Raw genomic sequence first — 26,762 nt, 5'->3', positions numbered from 1 at the left:
AATAAATTTAAATAAAAAAACATATGGAGGTAATCCCATTATACACAGTGTTATCCGTACCTGGAAACAATTAAAGCTTACGTTAAAATTGAGTAAATTATCTGTTTTCCTTCCTATTGCGAATAATCCTTCTTTTAAACCGTCTGTCTTAGATAGTGGCTTTGCTCAATGGAAAAGTTATGGAATTAAAAGGGTGGGAGATCTTTATCATAAGGGAATTTTTCTTTCTTTTCAGGATTTACAGCAGAAGTACGGATTACATGTTAATAATTATTTTAGATATTTACAACTTAGAGATTATGTAAAATCACACATGCAAGAATATAAGTTTAGAGGTCCAGAAACACTTGATGTATGCCTGAATCGACATTATAATTCAAATAAATTAATATCCTTTATTTACAATACTCTCCTTGACACTGACATTCCGTCATCAGAATCTTATAGACGAGCATGGGAGGACGAATTGAATCAACTTATAATGCAAGATATATGGGATGAAAGTTTACAACATATACATCAATGTTCATTGAATACTAGACACTCCTTAATACAATTTAAAATAATACATAGATTACATTATTCGAAGACGAAATTAAATAGGATTTTTCCTAGTATCTCTCCTATTTGTGATAAATGTCAATTTCAAGAAGCTAATTTAACTCATATTTTCGTAACTTGTATAAAAATGCAAAACTTCTGGTTGGAGATTTTTAAAATAGTTTCTAAAGTTATTAATAAAAAGTTAGATATGGACCCAAAATTAATTATATTAGGATTATCAGAACATACTACAAATTTTACAGTAAGTCAGGTACATTTTCTTGATTACAGCCTAATAACTGCGAAAAAATTAATACTTAAATTTTGGAAAAAACCAATAACCCCCACAATTAAAATGTGGACTACGGAAATGACAGAGACCCTGCATTTGGAAAAAATAAGGTTTGCCTTAATCGACAAACCTGAGCTATTTTTAAAAATATGGTCTCCATTTATTGAATTTTTAGAAAAGTAACACAGGACTAAAATAAAAAATTTAAATTAAAAGTTGAAACTTGAGTTAGGGGTTGGATGTACAACTGTGGTTATTGTCTCCCGGATCTACTCCCTTTAATTTTTATTGTTAGATCTGTTTTTTTAACCCTTTTACTCTCTCTCCCCAAGTTTATAGTTTTTTTAATTTTATTTTTACTTTCTCTCTCCAAAAATTTAAAAATTGAAGCTATGTAAGAACTTTGTAACAAATGTGTTTTTTTTATTTCTATTTGTACATATGCTTTTCAAAAAAAAAAAACAAAAAAAAAAAAACTGAGGTGAGAAGAAACTTTTTCACCCAGAGAGTTGTGAATTTGTTGAATTCTCTGCCACAGAGGGCAGTGGAGGCCAATTCACTGGACGAGTTTAAGAGAGGATTAGATGGAGCTCCAGGGGCTAGTGGAATCAAGGGATATGGGGAGAAGGCAGGCACAGGTGATTGTGGATGATCAGCCATGATCACAATGAATGGCGGTGCTGGCTCGAAGGGCCAAATGGCCTACTCCTGCACCTATTTTCTACGTTTCTATGTTTTTTACCTTTATTTGTCATCCAAAAAACAAGTCTTTTGGACGAGATTTCGTCACCCACAGTCCAACAATAAGAGCAATAAAATACGCAATTACACAACCCCAACCAACACAAAACACAAAAAACCCCATAAAAGAAACATCCATCACAGTGAGTCTCCTCCAGTCACCTCCTCACTGTGATGGAAGGCCACAATGTCTTTTCTCTTCCCCTGCCGTCTTCTCCTGCGGTCAGGCTGTTGTAGTTGCCACGTTCCAGGCCTAACAATAACTAACAATGTAAATAGACAGGTCATAATTGATGCTGTTGAATTAGAGTTCAAGGGGCGTGGCTGCGTTCTACAGCTGTGGCTCACCGGCAGTCTCTCTGTCTTTTTTTGTTTTTTGTCTATTGTCATCGTTTAAATGTACGTTTTGATTTATTTTTAGCTCTGTTTATGTGGGGGGTGGTGGGGGGGTGGGGGAAACCTTTTTTTCCAATCTCCTCCTCAACGGAGATGCGACCTTTATCGTGTCGTATCTCCATTCACGCTACGGCCTAACACTGTGGAGTCGCCGGCCTCCAGCTGGGATCGACCTTGAAGACTCCGGTCGCAGGGCCTGGACTTACCATCTCGGAGGCTTCGGCCGTGGGCCCTGCAGACCGCAACATCGGGAGCTCGCAGGTCCCTGGCTGGCGACCGGCTTTCGGGAGCTCCAGCCGTAGCAGCTTCGACCGCCCCGGAGCGCGAGGTTTGATTGACCCGCTCGCAGGCCCCTCATCGCACTGCGTGGCTCGGCCGCAGCACTTTCCATCGCCCGGTGGGGGCTTAGGACCTTCATCGGCCTGCTCGGCTCGGCCCTGGGACTTTCCATCGCCCAGTGGGGGCTCAGGACCTTCATCGGCCTGCTCGGCTCGGCCCTGGGACTTTCCATCGCCCAGTGGGGGCTCAGGACTTTCATCGGCCTGCTCGGCTCGGCTCGGCCCTGGGACTTTCCATCGCCCGGTGGGGGCTTCAAGAGTTGGGAGCCTCGATAGCCTCGTGGCACCACGGGAGAAGAATGAGGAGGAGATAAGACTTTTCTTTGCCTTCCATCACAGTGAGGGTGTGCCTAGAGCAATCACTGTGATGGCTGTTTGTGTTAAAATTGTAATTGTGTGTCTTGTGTTCTTTATTGTCTACTGCCGGACCCTGACGTGAGAGGACGCTGGCGCTATTTGTTCGCCGCTTCTCCGTCAGGACAGTTCGTCTGTTTGTTTTTATGTCTTGACTGTTTTTGTAAAGCGTCTTTGAGCACTTGGAAAAGCGCTATAAAAAATAAATGTTTATTATTATTCAATGGCTTATGAAGGGGCTATAGGTAGCTATAAACTATTCAAAGCTTTCAATCAAATTGTGCTCCTCTGAAGTATTTTTTTAAGTGCTCTAAATAAATTATATTGGTTTTTAAGAAACTTATATAGAATGTTTTTGATAGGCTCTGCTGGTTTTTCAGGCCACAAAGTAAAATGGCAGCATTATTGCTATTATCAATCCTCATCGATGAATGCTCTTAATATATGATAGAACGTCACAAAAACGTGCCATTGATTAAGGTTCCGGTAATCTTCCGAAACTGCCCCGACACCATCTTCCAACACGTTTTGACATATTGGCACATCCTACCTACTGACAGTGTTCTGAAATTTACAGTGTAAATCATGCAAAAAGAAGGGTCTCGACCCGAAACGTCACCCATTCCTTCTTTCCAGAGATGCTGCCTGACCCGCTGAGTTGCTCCAACACTCTGTGTCTATCTTCAAGCTAAAAGGAAAGATGTGCTGAAGTGCATTCATGTTTACAACAGGCATTGTTCTGTTTCTTTGAAAAATGCTGTTAGAATCAGGAAAATTTGGATCTGGATTAGATCCTTCTTCCCTGTGGCTACCTTCTTCTTGTATTTGAGGCAGCAGCAGTTATGTAACGCCCTCCAGGCGCTGTAGCCAGTGCAATGTGCTGTTGTCGAGGGCCGTGAGGTCTACCCCTCCACCATGGGGACGGAGGACAGTGCAGTCGGACATGCCGTGCTGCGCTGTTTGCTGGTCTGCTCCACACACGCAGGCTGCTGATGGACGCAACCCCCAACGATGCATGTTGGCGTTGAACCGGCCGACCCCTGTGTGGAGCCGGTTCAGGGCGATCCACTCTTTGCGGGGCATGTCCGAGCCGGGTGGGGCTGTGGGGTTCGGTGCGACAGTGAATTGAGGAGGTGGCGATGTCTGTTCCCAGCTGGTTCTCCATGCTCCTAGTATGTTGAAACCGGAGCCACAGAGGGGCGCTGCATGACGGGAGAAAGGGCGATGAGATGACAGGCATTGAGGTCCCAGTTGCAGTGAATCCTGGGCGAGGTGGTGCAAAGGATGTTTGGTGTCCAATGGGGTCTTGCACACCAGCCTATGAGTGAAGAACTCTCTGCGAAGCTTGGCGGGTGCGATACCTGCGAGCACCGGCAGGAGATCCGTGGGAGTAGGGCGTAGGCAGCCAGTGATGATCCGCATGGTGTCGTTGAGGGTGGCGTCTAGCTTGCTGGTATGAGCGCTGCGGCACCATGCTGGGGCGCCGTACTCAGCGGCGCTGTACACGAGTGCAAGAGCACTGGTTTGAAGAATAGATGTCGTGGCGCCCCATGACGATCCGGCCAAGCAACGCAGGAGGTTGTTCCGTGCTGAGACTTTAGCACAGAGAACTTCAAGGTGTTGCTTGTAGGTCAGCTGCCGATCTAGTTTCACCCCGAGGTATGTAGGAAATGGGTTGTAGGGTAGGGGTGACCCATTGAGTGTGACGGTTAGCTGGCGTTGAGCTTCCTTGTTGTTCAGGTGAAAGGCCATTGTGGTGGTTTTTGCCACACTCAGTGTTAGTCTCCAGGTCTTAAGGTAGCCCGCGACAAGTTCCATATCCGCCGAGAACACATCCTGAACATTTGACCAGCTCCTGTCCGAGTGCAGTAGGGCCAAGTCATCTGCGTATCCATACTGGCGCGAGGTCGTGCGTGGCAGATCGCTGATATAGAGATTGAAGAGCATGGGGGCCAGTACCGAGCCTTGGGGGACTCCGTTTCTTAGGCGCTGCAGTCGGCTAGATTGTCCGTCGCTGGTCTTGAGTACAAAACTGCGGTTGGCAAGGATGTTGGCAAGGAACTGCACTAAATGGCGGTCAGGGATGGTTCGGAGGAACTTCATCAGGCCCTGGTGCTACACAGTATCATAGGCGGCGGTGAGGCCCACCAATGTGATGCCCGCCTTGTCACACCTTTCAAAACTGTCTTCGATGTCATTGGTCAGCTTGACTATTTGGTGGGTGGTGCAGTGTCCACGCCGAAATCCAGCTTGTTCAGCGAGTAGTTGAGGGATTCCTCTCGGCTATCATCGCCGGTACATCCCCACATGGGACGGAGAGTGTGACACATGCTACCACGCATTCCTGTACGCTGAACCTGGCGAAGAGGCTGCCTCCAAGGCTGTGGAACTGACAAACTGCCTTGACAAGAAGCGCAGAGAGCGGTGGGAAGAGACAGTCCAAGGAATCGACTTCACACACTCCAGTAGGGTGGCATGGAAGACCTTCAATCGCCTCACCGGTCGAAGTACCCGCCCAAAGCATTGCCCTGTCACGGCCAACTCCATCGCCCACCAGTTCCTGACCAATGGCCACTCCAAAGACGCGGACAAGAACCATACTCATTCTGTCAAACAGGAATCCACTAATCTTTGGAAAGCCCCAGGTGCTGATGGGCACCTACCTGTCAGCTCCCTTTTCCTCTGCAGAAGACAGACACAAAATGCTGGAGTAATTCAGCGGGACGGGCAGCATCTCTGGAGAGAAGGAATGGGTGACGTTTTGGGTCGAGAAACTTCTTCAAGGGTCTCGACCCAAAGCATCACCCATTCCTTCTCTCCAGAGATGCTGCCCATCCCGCTGAGTTACTCCAGCATTGGACCCTTGAAGAAGGTCTCGACTCAAAATGTCACCCATTCCTTCTCTCTAGAGATGCTGACTGACCCGCTGAGTTTCTCCAGCAATTTGTGTCTATCGCGTCAAAAATAAGTTTTTTTGTAATTGGCCACTCCATTCATTCATTCATTCAATCAATCATTCTTTACATAAAAGAAAGATAAAATTGTATGAAGTTGCATTTTGGTCTGATGCAAGTCTGCTTTCTGTTGACATGTAGATTTTCACACCAGCTTGGGACCAGGGATTTACAACACATCCCTGACTGATTTGAATGATTCATTATATCTTTCTTTAAAATTTTGACAGCAGTAACGGAAAATTGGAGTGCATTTTACTCCATTTAAAAATGGAATAAATGAGCCATTTAAACAGATTTCAAAGCCAATAATTCATCCAAGCTTTCACTGCCCTCCCTCCTATATTTATGCTTCATGATCACTGATTTGAAAGCAGCTTAATGATTGTGACTCAGTTATACACTCAAATGGGGAAGTCCCAGCAGATTCAAAGAAACATTAAAGTGTCAGTTAAATTCGCAAAGCCATCAAAAAGTCTTGCATTGTCTCATTTAATCTAACGTGAATCATACGCCTATCCTCCACTTAATTTGAGCTAAAGTACATCTGTAGAAACACTGCCAAGAAGCATGGAGAATAAAATAGAAACATCAAAAATGGGAGTGCAAGGAAGAAGGGTGGGGACAGGGGGAAGGGGAGGGGGGTGGGGGTGGGGGTGGGGGGTGCTGCATTGGTTATAGTGTGTGGTCCACTCACCGATCGTCGTGGCCATCCCTCGAGGTCGAGGATGATGGGCTACGTTCTGTTGATTTTATGAACTCTCAGGTGGCTTATGAGTCCAAAGTTGAGCGATTGAGTCAAGCATTCACCTCTTCCGTGCCGGTTCTTGACCAGGAGCTTCCAGCCATCACGTGGCCTGCTCCCATCGCCTTCCCCCATCGCCGAAAGTCTTGAGTGAAGTTTTGTTCCGCTCACAGAACGAAGACGCCTGTGCGTGTGTTTGTTTAACTTGTACCTGATGTTGCACTCCAAGAAGCACACGGTCCTTCACAAATCAATCAACTCATTCCAATGGCAAGGGAACCAAGACGATTGGAGCTGATAGACCTGTTGCAGCCTTCATCCACCTTCACAGCCATTGAGTTCAAGATAGAAACATAGAAACATAGAAAATAGGTGCAGGAGTAGGCCATTCGGCCCTTCGAGCCTGCACCGCCATTCAATATGATCATGGCTGATCATCCAGCTCAGTATCCTGTACCTGCCTTCTCTCCATAGCCCCTGATCCCTTTAGCCACAAGGGCCACATCTAACTCCCTCTTAAATATAGCCAATGAACTGGCCTCAACTACCCTCTGTGGCAGAGAATTCCACAGATTCACCACTCTCTGTGTGAAAAAAAACTTTCTCATCTCGGTCCTAAAAGACTTCCCCCTTATCCTTAAACTGTGACCCCTTGTTCTGGACTTCCCCAACATCGGGAACAATCTTCCTGCATCTTGTCCGCCTGGTCCGTTGAGGTCTTGTAGGTTGGATCTTACAGATAATGTAGATGGGAATAAAGGACGGCCTCTCACAACTCATTGCACTCGGCTGTCCAACATATCTTCATTTTTTTCTTCAGTGTTAACTAACATTTTGTTCCCTTGCAGCAGACTGCCAGGGTGTGGTGTGGTTTTGGGTAATAGTATCACACAGCACAGTGGAAGAGCCTCAGTGAGTCTAGTGGTCATTTCCTGCCCTTGCCTTCGGTATTACAGTGGTTGAATTAAATACCCAGTTTGTGTTTGAATGGGAATTCATATCACAATGTTTTACAATGATAAGTTTCTCCACCGGCTCGTGTCTATTTACATGAGTTACATTGTTGAAAAAGTTCAGAGCCAGGAGGAGAATAAAGGAAAATGATTACGAAGTTAATCCAAGCCTAAATTATTTCTCAGAATACTATTTAATTTAAAATAAAATGATAAACAGAATTAACGTGAGCATGATTTAAATGAAAGAGTTATGAAAAAGAGCGGAATCCCATCAATGGACATGAGTCAGTTTTCCACAAGAACCAGATTTGTTAAGATGCAAGGTTCTTAATGGTTTTTGGTGCTCAAATACTTTACTGAAAGTTGTGTTATATGTTTCACTGCATTTGCACTGCATTTCGAGAAGTCGTTTGATTATTAAGAGTTTAATTCATGAATACTTATCTTTTCTTCCAATACATTAGCAAGTTCATCATCATTTCCAGGAATGAATGTGTTTGGCACCTCCTTTTCGAACTTCATTAACTCCCACTTAATTCTCCACAAGCAGAGCCTCCATGTGGCAAAGGCATATTCAGAGTTATGTTAGAATGAGGAAGTACCACAGTAGTTATTCTGACAAGGTACGGTCATTGTGTTTCACACATCACTGCACAGCTGACTACTTTGCAGAAGCCACTTATTTGGCATGCAGAAAGGATTATACATTTTCATTTATTGAAGAAAGCTTCAAGGCACATCCCAAAGGTACATAAACATAAAATGCGAGAAGCACTCAGCAGGCCAGACAGCATTAGAGGGATGGGAAACAGTTGATGTTTTAGTTCAATGTTCCTTCATCAGTACTGGAAAAACAAGGAGATACACAGGTGGTTGGTGAGAACCGTAATGTCTAGATAGGGTGTAGACCAACGGTGTGAATTACTTTAAAACATGGCAAATGGAGATAGAGAACATGATAACAAAATAAAGCAGAAAGAGACAAATATATCTGTTGGAGATAAAGAAGATAAAATTGTTCAAATTCAACAAAATACCATTGATGAGGTGCAGTTCCTTGAGGTTATATTGGGCACCGCTGGAACAATGCAGAAGGACAAGGATAAAGATGTCAAGGTAGGTGGAGGATAGAGAATTACAGCAACAGGAGACTGACGTTCAGGGCATCCTTGTGCAAAGCAGTCACCCAGTCGGTATTTGATTCCTCCAATGTAGCACCAAATTGAATTGAATTGAATGATACAGCATGGAAACAGGCCCTTTGGTCAACCGAGTCTATGCTGACCATTAATGGCCCGTTCATACTAGTTCTGTTACTTCACTTTCCCATCCATGCACGACACACTTGGGGCAATTCACTGAGCCCAATTAACCTACAATTCCCTACATCTTTGGGATGTGGAATGAAACCGGAGCACACGGAGGAAACCCACGCGCTTACAGGGAGAATGTGAGAACACCACGCGGACAGGACCAGAGGTCAGGATCAAGCCCAGGTCTCTGGCACTGTGAGGAAGCAGCTCTACCACTGTGCCACCCGGACCTGCTACACTAATATCTTCACCTGGATGGACTGTTTTTGGTCCTTGGATGGTGGGAAGGAAATAAATAAAAGGCAAACCTTGCATCTCTCACACTGCATGGGAAAGCTCAATGGTGACAATGGAAGGTTGAATTAAGATGTTGTGGAAGGAGTGGTCTCTTCAAAAAGCTGAAAGGGGAGGGAGAAGAGAACATGCTCAGGGTCGGGGAATCTCTTTGGAGGTGACAGAAATTAAGGATGATCCATTAAATATAGAGGCTGGTGGAATTAAAGGCAAGGACAGTTTTGGTCTCCAAATTTGAGGAAGGATATTCTTGCTATTGAGGGCGTGCAGCGTAGGTTTACTAGATTAATTCCCGGAATGGCGGGACTGCCATATGTTGAAAGACTGGAGCGTCTAGGCTTGTATACACTGGAATTTAGAAGGATGAGAGGAGATCTTATCGAAACGTATAAGATTATTAAGGGGTTGGACACGTTAGAGGCAGGAAACATGTTCCCAATGTTGGGGGAGTCCAGAACAAGGGGCCACAGTTTAAGAATAAGGGGTAGGCCATTTAGAACTGAGATGAGGAAAAACTCTTTCAGTCAGAGAGTTGTGAATCTGTGGAATTCTCTGCCTCAGAAGGCAGTGGAGGCCAATTCCCTGAAAGCATTCAAGAGAGAGCTAGATTGAGCTCTTAAGGATAGCGGAGTCAGGGGGTATGGGGAGAAGGCAGGAACGGGGTACTAATTGAGAATGATCAGCCATGATCACATTGAATGGCGGTGCTGGATCGAAGGGCCGAATGGCCTCCTCCTGCACCTATTGTCTATTGACAAGGAAATCCTTATCCATGTTCTAGCTGGGAGCAGAAGCGGTGAGTTCAGAAGAGCAGAAAATACGATAGACACTCATGAGAGCTCTGTCAACAACGGTGGATGGAAGCTATTTTCCGATCAGAGGTTGCAAGATATCACATTTCTGAATAGGGAAAATCAATAATATTAGGTCCAGGCAATTGTCTTTAAATGGTTTTGAGTGTATTCACTTACATGGCTGATGAGTTCCCCAACCATTCCATTCCACTCGCTCTTTTCATTCTGAGCTCCGTACTTTCCATCAGTTACCAGTCGAACTTCATAGGTGAAGCCCAGAATGCTTGATAGCTCTTTCAATAAATCAAGGCAATAACCTTCAAAACGATCATTCCCATAAAGGGGCTTGTCAGATTTCTTGTGCATTACATAAGGATCCTCCTGCAGAATAGAAACAATGAATACATTATTTTACAGCACAACCTGACAATTCTAATTAATCTATTCCCCCAGATAGGCAATAATAATAAAGGAACAAGAGGTGCCTTTGTTAAATTCAAGACCGTATCAGGTTTAATAACAGTTACTGATTGCCAATCTCCTATCCACATTTAAAATGCCATTTTTTCCATTTATAACCTGCATAACATCAGGACTCCATCATAGTTATTGGATGATATTCTCTCCGTAATGGCGGCTGTTGATTTTAATCTCATTATAAGGGCCAATTGCCAACAATAATTCTTAATTTAGTTTGGTTCAGAGATACAGCGTAGAAACAGGCCCTTCAGCCCGCCAAGTCCGCGCCGACCAGCGATCCCCGCACACTAACGCTACCCCACACGCACTAGGGACAATTTACACTTATACCAAGCCAATTAACTTACAAACCTGTACGTCTTTGGAGTGTGGGAGGAAACCGAAGATCTCAGAGAAAACCCATGCGGTCTTGGTGAGAACGTACAAACTCCGTACAGACGGCGACCATAGTCGGGATGGAACCCGGGTCTCCGGTGCCGCAAGCTCTGTAAGGCAGCAACTCTACCGCTGCGCCACCGTGCCGCCCTTAAGATTGTTCCCACACTGGACCACATCCGATTCTGATGGATTGTTTTGTCTGTGTGGACTTGCTATTGTGGTTTTTGAAATGCTGTTGCTGTATGACAGAAAGCTTACCAAAATAGTGGTAACTAAGAGAGTCCTATTGGCCAACGAGTCGGTGATATTAGAGGGCTTGTCCTTTAGGCTGCTTGTCATGTTGAGTCCTGTGTTTGAGTTCCAGAATCCAATCTATAATCAAGGGACAATATAACCTTCAGGTAAAATCACAAATAATATTCGCCCAATTTTATTCTCAAAAAGTTTCGATCTGTTTCGGCCTCAGTGCGAATGGTACAGATGTGAAGGTTACATTTTGAATCGACAGTTGATGTGGTGGTGCTGGAGAAGATTCCTCTACATACAATGATGAGCCGATCATTCTATCTTGCAGGCTCGCAGGCTCGGCGATGGTTTCGCTCAACACCTTCGCTCAGTCCGCCTTAACCAACCTGATCTCCCGGTGGCTGAGCACTTCAACTCCCCCTCCCACTCCCAGTCTGACCTTTCTGTCATGGGCCTCCTCCAGTGCCATAGTGAGGCCCACCATAAATTGGAGGAAGAGCACCTCATATTTCGCCTGGGCAGCTTACAGCCCAGCGGTATGAACATTGACTTCTCCAACTTTAGATAGTTCCTCTGTCCCTCTCTTCCCCTCCCCCTTCCCAGTTCTCCCTCTATCTTCCTGTCTCCACCTATATCCTTCCTTTGTCCCGCCCCCCTGACATCGGTCTGAAGAAGGGTCTCAACCCGAAACGTCACCCATTCCTTCTCTCCTGAGATGCTGCCTGACCTGCTGAGTTACTCCAGCATTTTGTGAAATACCTTCGATTTGTACCAGCATCTGCAGTTATTTTCTTACATTCTATCATGCTGCTTCCTTGAGGCCACGTTACTCAAGCTAAAACAGGTGTATATTGGATATAATACAGGCAAATAATGGAATAGCGAAAATCATAATCAGTAATTCTCTGCCTCAGAAGGCAGTGGAGGCCAATTCTCTGAATGCACTCAAGAGAGAGCTAGATAGAGCTCTTAAGGATAGCGGAGTCAGGGGGTATGGGGAGAAGGCAGGGACGGGGTGCTGATTGAGAATGATCAGCCATGATCACATTGAATGGCGGTGCTGGCTCGAAGGGCCGAATGGCCTCCTCCTGCACCTATTGTCTATTGTCTATTGTTTCAAGCGGAGAGGAAGAGAATGAAGATTGATTTCAAGATACAGCATGGAAATAGGCCCTTCAGTCCATCGAGTCCATGCCGACAACCATCACTAGTGATCCATCATCCCACTTTCTCAACACTCCCTACACACCACAGAGGCCAATTATTCCACAACCCCGCACATCTTTGGGATGGGGGAGGAAACCAAAGCACATAGAGGTCACCCACACAGTCTCAGGGAGAATGTGCAATCCCCACGCAGGCTGAGGTCAGGATCAAACCCGGGTGTCCGGCCCTGTGAGGCAGCAGCTCTACCAGCTGCACCAGTGAACAAGTGGATGGCTGAGATCGAATAAATAACTGGCGGGGTCCCTTCAGCAGCCTTGGGTCATTATAGGCGATCCATCGTCTGGGAAAGGGCTGTGCCAGAAGTCTACAACAACTTAGCAGCATTCTTCAAACTGATCGACAGACAAGAACACACGAGATGAACCATTTGGCTCATGATCAATGCAGATTAACACTACTACATTTGATGCTCTGGTTCGGTGCAGCTGACTGAAGCGTGCAAGTTCCCAGCCAGAAATCCATTCAACCTGTCAATTTAACTAATGAAAGAATTATAATGCTGTACTTGCTTCCAGTTTGCAAAATCAACAGTTGAATAACTGGCAATAAATAGATCAGCTGAAAGCCCTCCTCTTAATATGTCCTGCTTTGCTTAAAAGGCTTCAACTGGAGCAAAACCAACTGATTTCTTAAGATTAATTCTAAGGCAAGCCATTATTTATACAGCCCCGCCATTGATTGTTTACAAGGTGGAAATCTGATTATCTATTCAAACATGGGCATGTTACACCACTTGCTGGTTTTTCGAAGAGTCAGTGTGGGAGAAGGAGGTTTGAAACATTCTTTAGGAGTCTCTGCAGTCCATCAGAGTTGAGTGGTGATAAAGTAGGCAGCTAGAATAAATGTTAATAAGCTTAAAAGCACAACTCCTGCAGTGAAGTGTTTTGGAAGTACAGCAACATGTTTTTAAGATATCCAGGCAATGAGTTGGTAAGTGCATAATACACAAGATTTATTTTCCATTAAGTGTGACATTTTATTCTTCGATTCAAAAACAAAATATTACGTTAAATGGGAAAAAAAAATCTCACACTGGAACCATACTGAACACCACAAACTGCATAAAACTACACAAAATAAATTAAATGATGTTTCTCTTAGTACAATCCTTCCACCCTATTATAATGTGGTGATAAGGATTGTCACCAGCAAGCTTGCAAGAAGTAAAATAATTTGTTAAAAGGGCAAAATCTTGTTGAATTATAGTACTGTATTAGAATTGTATGAGTAGTATAATATTGCATTAGAATAAAATCGAAGAAAGAAAAATAAATGGTTCTGCATAATTTACTTCAACCAATCTTGAAACCTTCTAGTTTATGCTGCATTACCCCTGTACATTGTGAAGATGATAGAACTTGGAGAAGTGGATTCTAAACTACAGCTGTGAGGATTGAGGATTTTGTGCACAGAATATTGATCCTATTCAGCGTCATTTCCCTATGTTACATAAAATCCTCCTTCAGTTTCTGCCCTCATTGATGTGATGATTTCAAACACTATCTCCCATCCTTCTTCATTTATCCCGCAAGTAAATCCCCAGCTTCCTTTCACAATCATTCCTTTAACTGCTCCCATTATCTCAAAGCAATTTAAGAATATCCCTGATGACTGCTTGCAGATCTCTCCACATACATTTTCTTTTGTATCATTCAGTATTTTGCAGCGTCACTATGAAACTCTAAGATAATTCTTGTTTTCTTTCCATTGAAACTCCCTTCTTAAACAACCTTCTCTCTGCTATGGCGAGTCTGGAGGCTTGTACTTTGTTAAAGAAGTTTATTGCGGCAGCAATATTCAATTACAAAGGATAACAAATGAGATTACAGACAACCATTAACTCAAACTGTTCACATCGAAGTTCTCTTCCCACTGACTGGTTTTTGGGCCTCAAAACCACCACCTGACCTAGCTGGCCAATCAGCGGGTTCGACTCTCAGGACCAATCCCTATGGTCGCACCACCATGTGACCTTGCTGGCCAATCCGAGGGTTCGACTCTCAGGACCAATCCCTATGGTCGCTACACTGCCAACCAAGACTGACGGCATCTACTTACCTTCTGCTGATCCTTCTATTCCTTTCCCCGTGACACGACCCCACGCTTCTCTTCTAGAGCTGAGATTGCATCTTACACCACTTTCCCTTCCATCACCCCTTATGATCTCTTCACGCTCATTAGAGATGAGATACAGAATGGAAACAGGCTCTTTGAGTCCACGCCGACCAGCATTCACCCGTACACTAGTTCTATCCGATAGTTTACAGAAGCCAATTAACCTACAAACCTGCACGTCTTTGGAATGTGGGCGGAAACCGGAGCAGCTGGAGAAAACCCACGCGGTCACAGCACAGGGAGAATGCACAGGTTCTGTGCAGACAGCACCCGTACTCAAGATTGAACCTGTGTCTCTGAACCAGGCCTCTGGCAGCAACTCTACCGCTGTGCCACTGCGCTGCCTCATCACAACCATGAGACCTACATCTTTCTTCCTCAATTCTATTCCTACTGAACTGCTGACTAAGCAGGTCTCTCGCCAAGCATCCACATTAACTGAGATTATTATTCCTCTTTCTTTGGGTCCTGTCTCCTCTCTTTCAATTTTACCTTGCGTATGCAAAATAAAGAATATCACTAAGACTTGTTACATGTGACGATAAAGTATCATTTATACATCTTTCCAGGTGAGACAGAAGTTCACCTGCACCTCCTCCAACCTCATCTATTGCATCCGCTGCTCCAGATGTCAACTTATTTACATCGGCGAAACCAAACGCAGGCTCGGCGATCGCTTCGCTCAACACCTGCGCTCGGTCCGCATTAACCAATCTGATCTCCCGGTGGCTGAGCACTTCAACTCCCCCTCCCATTCCCAGTCTGACCTTTCTGTCATGGGCCTCCTCCAGTGCCATAGTGAGGCCCACCGGAAATTGGAGGAACAGCACCTCATATTTCGCCTGGGCAGTTTACAGCCCAGTGGTATGAACATCGACTTCTCCAACTTTAGATAGTTCCTCTGTCCCTCTCTCCCCCTCCCCCTTCCCAGATCTCCCTCTATCTTCCTGTCTCCACCTATATCCTTCCTTTGTCCCGCCCCCCTGACATCAGTCTGAAGAAGGGTCTCGACCCGAAACGTCACCCATTCCTTCTCTCCTGAGATGCTGCCTGACCTGCTGAGTTACTCCAGCATTTTGTGAATAAATCATTTATACATTCATTCTTCAATAAACAAGACTTTGATTTAATTTGCCATTGCTCCTCTCCCCTCTCCTGCACTGTTAGCTTTGATGAACTGAAGGATCTATGCTCCTCCTCTACCTATTTCACTCCATTTATCTGAAGAATGATCTCCTTTGTAATCTCTGTCTTCTTTTCTTCAGCCTCTCACGTAGAGCTGACATTTTATCCACCTCTATTGCTGCTCGGTATTAATTATTGCAACCCATTCTTGTTTAGCCATTCTTAGTTCTATTCTCCATGAACTCCAGGACATCGCATTATTGCTGGGCATGTCCTAACTTGCACTATGTGCTCACAGACCTATACTAACTCCCAGATAGAAACATAGAAGCATCGAAAATATGTGCAGGAGTACGGCTCGAGCCAGCACCGCCATTCAATGTGATCATGGCTGATCATCCACAATCAGTTCCCACCTTCCAGACTTTTCCCCATATCCCATGATTTTTAGATTTTTAAAAAGATTTTAGATTTAGAGATACAGTGCGGAAACAGGCCCTTCGGCCCACCGAGTCCGTGCCGCCCAGCGATCCCCGCATATTAACACTATCCTACACACACTAGGGACAATTTTTTTTACATTTACCCAGTCAATTAACCTTTAATTCTCTTAACCCTCAGAGCTAAATAGGTAACATCTTCATTTAAAAATCCTCACCTATGTTTCAAAACTCGCATGACGTTGCGCATTCCTTTGCTGTGTCAGTGACAGACAAACTTAACCCTCGTGTAACTGTGCACCTCCCACCCCAGACGTTTGAGAATTTCCAATTCTCATCACTCCAGCTTTGGTGGCCTTGCTCTCAGTTACTGAGGCCCATTGATTTGAGCTCTTCGAGCTCTCCTTCCGACAGCACGCTCTAACAGTAGTGGGTCGTGGTGCAGGCAGGATAAAGTTGTCGAAGTGAAAATAGGCAATTTTGTGATGGACAGGGTTTCTGGTCAGATACTCAGGTCAGGCTCAAAGCAAAGCCTAGATTGTCAAAAGACTTTCCAGTTTATCTTCAGACAGATGAACAGCTACTAGGAGGTTTGTCCTGCTGACAAACACCTTCATTCACAAGTAGTGTAAGAAAATAACTGTTTTGTTGGATTTGTTGGATACGTTGGCTGATGGGGTGGAAGGTGAGAACGAGGGGGATTCTGTCCTTGTTATGAATGGGGGGAGGGGGAGCAAGAGCGGAGCTGCGGGATGTAGAAGAGACCCGAGTGAGAGCCTCATCTACAATGGAAGAGGGGAACCTCCACCTTCCCAAATCTCCCACTATCTTCCTGTCTCCACCTATATCCTTCCTTTGTCCCGCCCACCTGACATCAGTCTGAAGAAGGGTCTCGACCCGAAACGTCGGCCATTCGTTCTCTCCTGAGATGCTGCCTGACCTGCTGAGTTACTCCAGCATTTTGTGGAATAAATACCTTCATCAACAAAACGCGTTTTAAAATGGAGGAGTGTGAGGAGAAATTGAGAGAGGGAATTTTAGAGCTTGGGTCTATGAGTATTTAAATACTTACAAAACTGATTTGACAAAAGCTGAGGTATCCAATAAACTGCAAAATAAAAGTATATTCTTCTGGACATTGTTACTACAGAGTCACTAATTAGTTTGGTATTTCAGGCAGACATGAACTCAAAATGAAGTAGATTGCGATATATGATCCCACCATCAGAGTGCTGGCTGCAGGCCAATCCATCATCGCCTGCTCCGTTAATAAAAAGTCGAACTCAAGTAATGGTTTAATAATACAGCCTCGCCAACAGTCTTTTTAGTTTAGTTTAGAGATCCAGCGCGGAAACAGGCCCTTCGGCCCACCAGGTCCACACCGACAAGTGATCCCCGCACATTAACACTATCCTACACCCACCTGGGACAATTTTTCCATTTACCAAGCCAATTAACCTACAAACCTGTACGTCTTTGGAGCGTGGGAAGAAACCGAAGATCTCGGAGAAAACCCACGCAGGTCACGGGGAGAACGTACAAACTCCCTACAGACGGCACCTGTAATCGGGATGGAACCCGGGTCTCCGGCGCTGCATTCGCTGTAAGGCAGCAACTCTACCGCTGCGCCACCGTGACGCCCTGTAGTCTGTCCTTTCTTCAATTTGTTATTTTTAGTTTGTGTTAAAAGTATGTTTTAGTGTTCCGTCGTTTGTTTTATGTGGGGGGAGTGGGGGGTTGGGGGAAACTTTTTTTTCTAATCTCTTACCTCAACGGAGATGCGATTTTTTCCCGTACCGTATCTCCATCCCCATTGCGGCCTAACATCGAGGAGTTGGCGGTCTTTGCTGGAGACCGACCTGGCACTCCAGGCTGCAGGAGTCTGCGGGACTTTAACATCGCGGAGCTTGCCAGCCCTTTGCCGGGGCCTGTGGACTTTAACATCGTGAAGCCCGCGGTCTCTGGTAAGAAGAGGCCGACTCGGGAGCTCCGTGGGAGAGAGTTTCAACCGCCCGACACGGGAGTTTCGATCACCCCGATGGGGGCTTCAATCATTGGCTGAGGGGGCTTTGATCACCCTGACAACGGATGGTTTCACTGCCCTGACCGCGGGAGAACAAGAGGAAGATGATTGAACTTTATTGCCTTCTATCACAGTGAGGAATGTGGAATCCACTGTGATGGGTGTTTATGTTAACGTTTATGTGGTTGTGTGTCTTGTTGCTTTTCACTTAGTTTGGCTGTACAGTAACTCAAATTTCACTGTACCTTAATTGGTACATGTGACAATAAACTGACCTTGAAACGTTGACACCTTGAAACCTTTGGCCTATTAATTGAGAAAATAATCCATGCAAAATAATGCTTGCCAGCTAATGTCCGAATTATGACAAAGTGAGCAATTCACTTTAATCTAGACAGCTATTGGGGGCAATAAGTAAAACACTGCTGACGCTGGAAACTTAAAACAAAATTCAGAGTTGCTGGGAATGTGCAGGATATGTGGAGAGAAAAAGCTAGGGTTAATTTTTCACACTGCAAGTCCCATCATCAAAATCCCCATGTATTGCAACAATGCAGTGTGTGACAAACTTTAACCCTACACTACTCTCTCTGTAGGTACCGCGACACCGATAACGGGGTCCAGCAATGTTTTTATTGTGGCTAATTGCGATCCATTTTAGACCATGCATTGTATTAGACAGCAATTTGTAAACCCATTGTTCCAGAGGAATAGCTTTGAGTGCAATGGATTATTTTATACATCATCTTTGGGTTGATTAATAGCCTTTAACCCCATGGTTACTATCATGAGGTAGTAATAAACAAAAATATTTTAGTTAACTACAATGATAATAACCAAACAGGATTGCTTTATGTGGAGACATGCAAACCTTGCAGGTCTTTAACATGTCACAGGGAAAAAGACACAAATCAGTTTATGTACAAGAAATTATACTTAAGGGTTAAATTATACTAGGACAAAATGGAGAGGGTACAGAGGAGATTTACTAGAATGTTGCCTGGGTTTCAGCACTTAAGCTACAGAGAGAGGTTGAACAGGTTGGGTCTTTATTCTTTGGAGCGTAGAAGGTTGAGGGGGGACTTGATAGAGGTTTTTTAAATTTTAAGAGGGACGGACAGAGTTGACGTGGGTAGGCTTTTCCCTTTGAGAGTGGGGAAGATTCCAACAAGGGGACATAACTTCAGAATTAAGGGACAAAAGTTTAGGGGTAAGATGAGGGGTAACTTCTTTACTCAGAGGTGGCGGCTGTATGGAATGAGCTTCCGGTGGAAGTGGTGGAGGCAGGCTCGATTTTATTATTTAAGAGTAAATTGGATAGGTATATGGATAAGAGGGGATTAGAGGGTTATGGTCTGAGTGCAGGTAGATGAGACTAGGTCAGAGAGAGTGGTCGGCGTGGACTGGAAGGGCCAAACGGGCCTGTTTCCGTGCTGTAATTGTTATATGGTTATATGGTTATATGGTTAATTTATTTGAATCACAGGTGCAAGATCTTACAAGGACATTCTCATAAATATTACGGCAAATTGTTTCGGTAGTATTCAAAGAGTGAAGTGGGCCAGAACATGCTCTTTTCACTAGCAACATTGGTTCAATAGCATCTTTAGACTTCAGAGATACAGTGTAGAAACAGGCCCTTCGGCCTATCGAGTCTGCGCCAACCAGCAATCACTTGGTACACTAACACTATCCTACACACACTAGGACCAATTTACAATTTTACCAAAGCAAATTCACCTACAAGCCTGGTTAAGTCTTTGGAGCATGGGAGGAACACCCGAAGAAAACTCACGCGGTCACTGGGAGAACGTACAAACTCCATACAGACAGCACCCATAGTCAGGACCGAACCCGGGTCTCTGGCGCTGTAAGGCAGCAACTCTACCGCTGCGCCACCGTGCCACCCTCAAATACTCTGCCTAAACCTCGAACAAAGACACATTGGGCTCAATATAATGGCCCATTCAATGGGCAGCATATTTGATAATGCAATTCCCTCTGCGTGCTACTGGCTTCTCATTCTTGATAAGGTACTTAAATAGGCTCACAAGCCCCCACAGCTGAAATGGGCAGAACAAATTTGTAAGTGTTACAAATTGATATACACAGACATACATTCTCAAACCACTTGAAAAGAATATCCTTCCAGGCAACTAAGATTTAGAGATCAATGAAACCTACGCTTCATTGACGGTTACAATGCTTTTGGCATCGATCAATATTCTTTAAACGTAGCTGGCACCCTCGGGATTTCAATCAAGCAAAAGGAATAGTGAGAGAATTATTTTTTTTCTTACGGTCAGCCAGTTGGTGCAACAATGTGCTGATTACCTGTTCTAGGCCTTCCTCCTTTAGGCTGATAATATCCAAATCAAAATCTTTCCGCATTCCGTCAGTTTTATTGAAGGCAATTCGACCTGTCAGGCCATCCCACTGAGTCTAAAAAGACAAGAAAACAAACACCAAAATTTCACTTCAGTTACTGCCGGCTTGAAAAGTAGTGCAATTCATCCTTTATATGCAAGTCAAGTCAAGTTTATTTGTCACATACACATACACGATGTGCAGTGAAATGAAAGTGGCAATGCCTGCGGATTGTGCACAAAAAAGAATTACAGTTACAGCATATAAATAAAGTTAATAAAGTTACTATAGTGTAGACAAAATTTAGTCCCTGGAGTTATAAAAGTTGACAGTCCTGATGGCCTGTGGGAAGAAACTCCGTCTCATCCTCACCGTTTTCACAGCGTGACAGCGGAGGCGTTTGCCTGACCGTAGCAGCTGGAACAGTCCGTTACTGGGGTGGTAGGGGTCCCTCATAATCTTGCTTGCTCTGGATCTGCACCTCCTGATGTATAGGTCCTGCAGGGGGGCGAGTGTAGTTCCCATGGTGCATTCTGCCGAACGCACTACTCTCTGCAGGGCCTTCCTGTCCTGGGCAGAGCTGTTCCCAAACCAGACTGTAATGTTGCCGGACAGGATGCTCTCTACAGCCCCAGAGTATGTTTTATGTTTTATGTTTATGTTTTAGCAGGTAGGGTCTGAACTTGGATCAATTTACCCTTGATGCAGGGTTTCATTTATTAATTGCTGTAACACATCACATGTAATCATTTAAACGCTATGGGAACAAGCAATTCAGACCTGGAGGTCGGCGGGATGGATTTGCACCCGACTTAATTTTTCCAACAATTACCTTTAACCAAGGAGTGATATCTTGAAGGTAGAAGAAGAGTCCCTGAAGAAGGGTCTTGACCTGAAACTTCACCCATTCCTTCTCTCCAGAGATGCTGCCTGTCCCGTTGAGTTACTCCAGCATTTTGTGTCTATCTTCAAGTGATATCTTGAGATTGGTTTAGAATCACCATTTGTATATGCCATCATCATTGTCTTTTCCCCCGGTGAATGTTTACATAACCTGTACGTAACTTCCATTACCCAACTTTATCACAAAAGAGAGCTTGAAGAAACTAAAAATAAGGTGGCAGATTTCAACTTAAATCGAACTGATATAAAACACTGTGAGTGATTTTACTGATATCCATCCGTGTTAATTAACTGTCCTTAATCTTTCCAGTAGGACAGATTGAACAGAGGCCTGAATGACGTGCACTCTTTGAGATATGTGCATTTGCGTGTCGGTCACTTGACAGGTGTGCATGCAATTCCCAGCACATCAGCAGAAGAGAGCTGCCTAAAAGGATAAAACCATCACTGAAAAGCAAATCACTCTTTCACTAGGGATCTAGATTATCTCCCTTCTTTTCGAGAATGACAGCTTCTAACATGTGTTGTACGATAACTGACACCTGAGAAATAATTCAACCAACGAAGGCACAAAATAAATTGAAAAACTCAAAGTAAAACATTGACTCCATGTTAAATCCTACAATTTCCTGTATGCTTTCTTTACATTATGATGGTGCGATGAATGGTCGCAGAACAGAAGAGGCCCATGTTCTCAGTCGACACGATGTTCCATACATTGTGGCTAGCAGCAGCACACTTGAGCACGGCAGGTTTGGTGATTTGCTCAAACCAAAATTCTACAAATCTCTGCATTGAAAAGGTGAGTAAGCCGGTCACGTTATTCGGTCCATGACCCATGTGTTGGGACTGTGGGTTGGACAGTAGGTAAGGGAACACAGACGTGCAGCTGTTTGGTCTGCACACATACCCTTGGCTGCTTTTATCAGGGTCTTCTGCCAGGACCGGGATGGGCAGGGTCACCAGAATGCCACAAACTCCAAAGATTGGTTTATTAAAGAAAGGAAATCAACCCTCAAGGTTCAATAGGTGGGCAGTTTACTTGTTCCATAAGGGTATAACCATTCTGTAGCTAGCCTACATGGGATATTCCCAAGTTTGGGTGTCCTCAAAGGAAAATGAGCTCAGAAGATCCTGAATTGCACCAGAATATATATCCATTCCCACACAGGCAACTGCTACTCCCAGGACTGATGGGCGGCACGGTGGCGCAGCGGTAGAGTTGCTGCCTTACAGCGAATGCAGCGCCGGAGACCCGGGTTCGATCCTGACTACGGGCGCCGTCTGTATGGAGTTTGTACGTTCTCCCCGTGACCTGCGTGGGTTTTCTCCGAGACATTCGGTTTCCTCCCACACACTCCAAAGACGAACAGGTGTGTAGGTCAATTGGCTTGGTAAATGTAAAAACTGTCCCCAGTGTGTGGAGGATAGTGTTAATGTGCGGGGATCGCTGGTCAGCGCGGACCCGGTGGGCCGTAGGGCCTGTTTCAGCGCTGTATCTCTAAACTAAACTAAACTAAAGGTGAGGGGGGCATGCTGGAGGGGCAGACTGATGCAAAACTCTTCAAACCATCGTTCCTCTCCACCACATCTGGGGCACTAGGAGAAAAGCATCATCTAATATGTATGATATTTATTAGATGCCACTTGATAGTACTTGTCCAACATATATTCATTATTCCTTCCTCAAAATATCTCCTTCCAGTGAATCATATTGAGCAATTCATATTGTTGAGTACATTTTAATTAAGGCACAATAACAAGTTAATGCAAATAAAAACAGGAAGGGGGCAAAATGAGTGGTGTTCTCACAGTACAACGATGACGTCTTTAATACAGGATGTACTGTATTCTAAATAAAAATGTAGATTAATAATCGGTACTTTATTAATATTTTATAACAAGTGTTACGTGTAAAGTTGTTAACCTTGGAGTTGTACCTCAGTACTCCGCTGCTCCAGATGTCAACTTATTTACATCGGTGAAACCAAGCGCAGGCTCGGCGATCGCTTCGCTGAACATCTGCGCTCAGTCCGCCTTAACCAACCTGATCTCCCGGTGGCTGAGCACTTCAACTCCCCCTCCCATTCCCAGTCTGACCTTTTTGTCATGGGCCTCCTCCAGTGCCATAGTGAGGCCCACCGGAAATTGGAGGAACAGCACCTCATATTTCGCCTGGGCAGTTTGCAGCCCAGTGGTATGAACATCGACTTCTCCAACTTTAGATAATTCCTCTGTCCCTCCCGTCCCCTCCTCCTTCCCAGATCTCCCTCTATCTTCCTGTCTCCACCTATATCCTTTCTTTGTCCCGCCCCCTGACATCAGTCTGAAGAAGGGTCTCGACCCGAAACGTCACCCATTCCTTCTCTCCCGAGATGCTGCCTGACCCGCTGAGTTACTCCAGCATTTTGTGAATAAATCGATTTGTACCAGCATCTGCAGTTATTTTCTTATACTCTTGCTCTAACTGCTTAACTGATGTAGAAATCGAATGGCCACATTGGAGAGGAGTTTTCTTACCTCTTTGATGAAGTTCATGAACCTGGATCCGAATCGCCAGGGCTTGTGCCTGTGACATTGCAGGGAGCTGACTGTCATCTGGAAGGCTTGTCGGAAGGCTGCAGAAACCACGTGCACGGCATCATACATCAGGGCTGCGTCTGTCTGCCAGAACATGCCAAAACAACATCTCAGCAATGGGTTTCAAACAGAGAGTTCATGTGGGACTTGAGTGTACAGCTCACGCCCAGAAAGATGTCATCCTTTCCACTCTGTATCCGATTAATATTAAAAATAATGTTTCCGCACGAGATGCAACACCTGTCCCTTTACCTCCCCCCTCAACTCCATCCAAGGACCCAAACAGTCTTTCCAGGTGAGACCTGCACCTCCTCCAACCTCATCTATTGCATCCGCTGCTCCAGATGTCAACTTATTTACATCGGCGAGACGAAGCGCAGGCTCGGCGATCGCTTCGCTCAACACCTGCGCTCGGTCCGCATTATTCAAACTGATCTCCCGGTGGCCGAGCACTTCAACTCCCCCTCCCATTCCCAGTCTGACCTTTCTGTCATGGGTCTCCTCCAGTGCCATAGTGAGGCCCACCGGAAATTGGAGGAACAGCACCTCATATTTCGCCTGGGCAGCTTGCAGCCCAGTGCTATGAACATCGACCTCTCCAACTTTAGATTGTCCCTCTCTTCCCCTCCTCCTTCCCAGATCTCCCTCTATCTTCCTGTCTCCACCTATATCCTTCCTTTGTCCCACCCCCCTGACATCAGTCTGAAGAAGGGTCTCGACCCGAAACGTCACCCATTCCTTCTCTCCCGAGATGCTGCCTGACCTGCTGAGTTACTCCAGCATTTTGTAAATAAATACCTTCGATTTGTACCAGCATCTGCAGTTATTTTCTTATAAAAATAATGTTTAGATTTTTTAGATTTAGAGATACAGCGCGGAAACAGGCCCTTCGGCCCACCGGGTCCGCGCCGCCCAGCGATCCCCGCAAACTAACACTAACCTACACCCACTAGGGACAATTTTTACATTTGCCCAGCCAATTAACCTACATACCTGTACGTCTTTGGAGTGTGGGAGGAAACTGAAGATCTCGGAGAAAACCCACGCAGGTCACGGGGAGAACGTACAAACTCCGTACAGACGGCACCCGTAGTCAGGATTGAACCTGAGTCTCCGGCACTGCATTCGCTGTAAGGCAGCAACTCTACCGCTAAGCCACCGTGCCACAGTCCTATATTACTATGTTCCTACATTCACTCAGATTAAAATATCACCTTGTCAAGTAAAGCGCTTACTTGAAAAGATGACTTATGTCACTTGTTTAACACACTTCAGATTTAGCAAGAAATGCAATTTCATTACGATTAAAGAGAGTACAATTTAAAAATGTATTTGGTAAGTACCCTGTGATTAACAGGTAATGCCGGAAACCTACATATCAGTGAGTCCACAAAAGGATCCCAACTCAAGTATCACCTTTAGACTTTGGGGATACAGCATGGAAAGAGGCCCTTTGGCCCATCGACTCCATGCCGACCAGCAATCACCCCATACAGTAGCACTATCCTACACACTAGGGACAATTTACAATGAACCTACAAACCTGTACATCTTTGCAGTGTGCGGGGAAATCTGAGCACATGAAGAAAGCCCACAAGGAGAACGTACAAACTCTGTACTGTCAGCACCTGTGGTCAGCATTGAACCTGGGTCTCTGGCGCTGCAAGGCAGCAACTCTACCGCTGCGCCACTGTGCCGCCCAGAGAACACCTATCCATGTCTCTAGAGAAGCTGCCTGACCGACTGAGTTACTCGAGTCTCCTCTTGTAGCCCAGCGTCAGCAGTTCCTTGATTCCACATCAGTGATCTGTTCATACATCGGAATGTCAACGTTATTTTACAAATATATTTACACTTACGGCAAGACATCTGGAAATCTCCATTGCCTCTAAGCTATTCTGCTATTCCTGGTGTTGTTGGCTCCCAACAATGTAAAATAGCAGATCGGTCTCACTGTTGACTGCAGTATGTAATTACTGCATTTCCATGTTACCATTATTTTCTTATACTTGTTTGTTTTGTGTTCATTTTCATGAGTGACCTCAACATGTCAATACTGGTGAACAGAACACTTTTCTGTTCTGAGCACCTAGATGATTGAATCATTACAGTCTGTCAAGTGCAAGTGTTTACAGAGGCAAGAGAAGAGATCTTATCGAAACATATAAGATTATTAAGGGGTTGGACACGTTAGAGGCAGGAAACATGTTCCCAATGTTGGGGGAATCCAGAACAAGGGCCACAGTTTAAGAATAAGGGGTAGGCCATTTAGAACGGAGATGAGGAAAAACTTTTTCAGTCAGAGAGTTGTGAATCTGTGGAATTCTCTGCCTCAGAAGGTAGTGGAGGCCAATTCTCTGAATGCATTCAAGAGAGAGCTAGATAGAGCTCTTAATGATAGCGGAGTCAGGGGGTATGGGGAGAAGGCAGGAACAGGGTACTGATTGAGAATGATCAGCCATGATCACATTGAATGGCGGTGCTGGCTCGAAGGGCCGAATGGCCTCCTCCTGCACCTATTGTCTATTGTCTAAACTGTCTCTGTTCTCACAATGCTCCTCAATTTAAAGTAACAGCACATCTCCAGTTACTTTTGTGCAATATTTCCGATTTTCCAAAACGAATCAATGTTGGTCTTTCTAATTGAGATTGGCAAAGCACAAATCATTGTCCAGAGATGCTGCCTGTCCCGCTGAGTTACTGCAGCATTTTGTGTTCCTTCCTTCACAAATCATTAAATCATTAATATCTTTTTGCTCTTTGAGCTCTTCAAGTTTGTGACTGCATGAAAAATCTATTTTGGGTGTCAGCTTTAAAAGATGAAACTCTCGTTCAATAACTTTGGATTCAATTTCAGTATCAGGATCGAAAATTGTAAATATCGCCAGGCGTATTCCCTTTCTATTTGACATAACTACAACACTCGCAGAAACATGAAGAAGTGTGCACATACAAATGCAAATATAATGCCTATGTCTCCATTCAACTCCCTTCTTATTCCACATTGCTGCACAGAATCATTTTCCCTGAAGTGCCATTAATAGTAGCATTATTATGATTATTATCATTACGAATAATCAACATCAACATTAACATTAATATTATTAATACTTAATGTTATTATTAATGACAACATTAATATAACATTAATATAACAT

The 26,762-nt window shown here is 44.7% G+C and overlaps 1 protein-coding gene across 6 annotated transcripts in view; it reads right to left on the bottom strand.

Moving 5' to 3' along the window:
* Positions 1–26,762, bottom strand: part of grik1a (glutamate receptor, ionotropic, kainate 1a) — a 329,820-nt gene that overhangs the window by 74,802 nt on the left and 228,256 nt on the right. For 5 of the 6 annotated variants that reach the window (XM_078408895.1, XM_078408897.1, XM_078408898.1 and 2 more), the window contains 4 exons: positions 23,545–23,688; positions 20,089–20,196; positions 10,837–10,950; positions 9,898–10,101 (listed from right to left, as the gene is read on the bottom strand). In XM_078408895.1, coding sequence (XP_078265021.1) covers positions 9,898–10,101; positions 10,837–10,950; positions 20,089–20,196; positions 23,545–23,688 — 570 coding nt within the window. Of the gene's footprint in view, positions 1–8,101; positions 8,165–9,897; positions 10,102–10,836; positions 10,951–20,088; positions 20,197–23,544; positions 23,689–26,762 lie in introns of those variants that run through there. The other variant, XM_078408900.1, reaches the window with a different exon arrangement.

The sequence above is a fragment of the Rhinoraja longicauda genome, chromosome 12 (assembly GCF_053455715.1).
Source record: "Rhinoraja longicauda isolate Sanriku21f chromosome 12, sRhiLon1.1, whole genome shotgun sequence".
NCBI classification, from domain to species: domain Eukaryota; kingdom Metazoa; phylum Chordata; class Chondrichthyes; order Rajiformes; family Arhynchobatidae; genus Rhinoraja; species Rhinoraja longicauda.
This window is presented reverse-complemented; position numbering and strand designations above follow the sequence as displayed.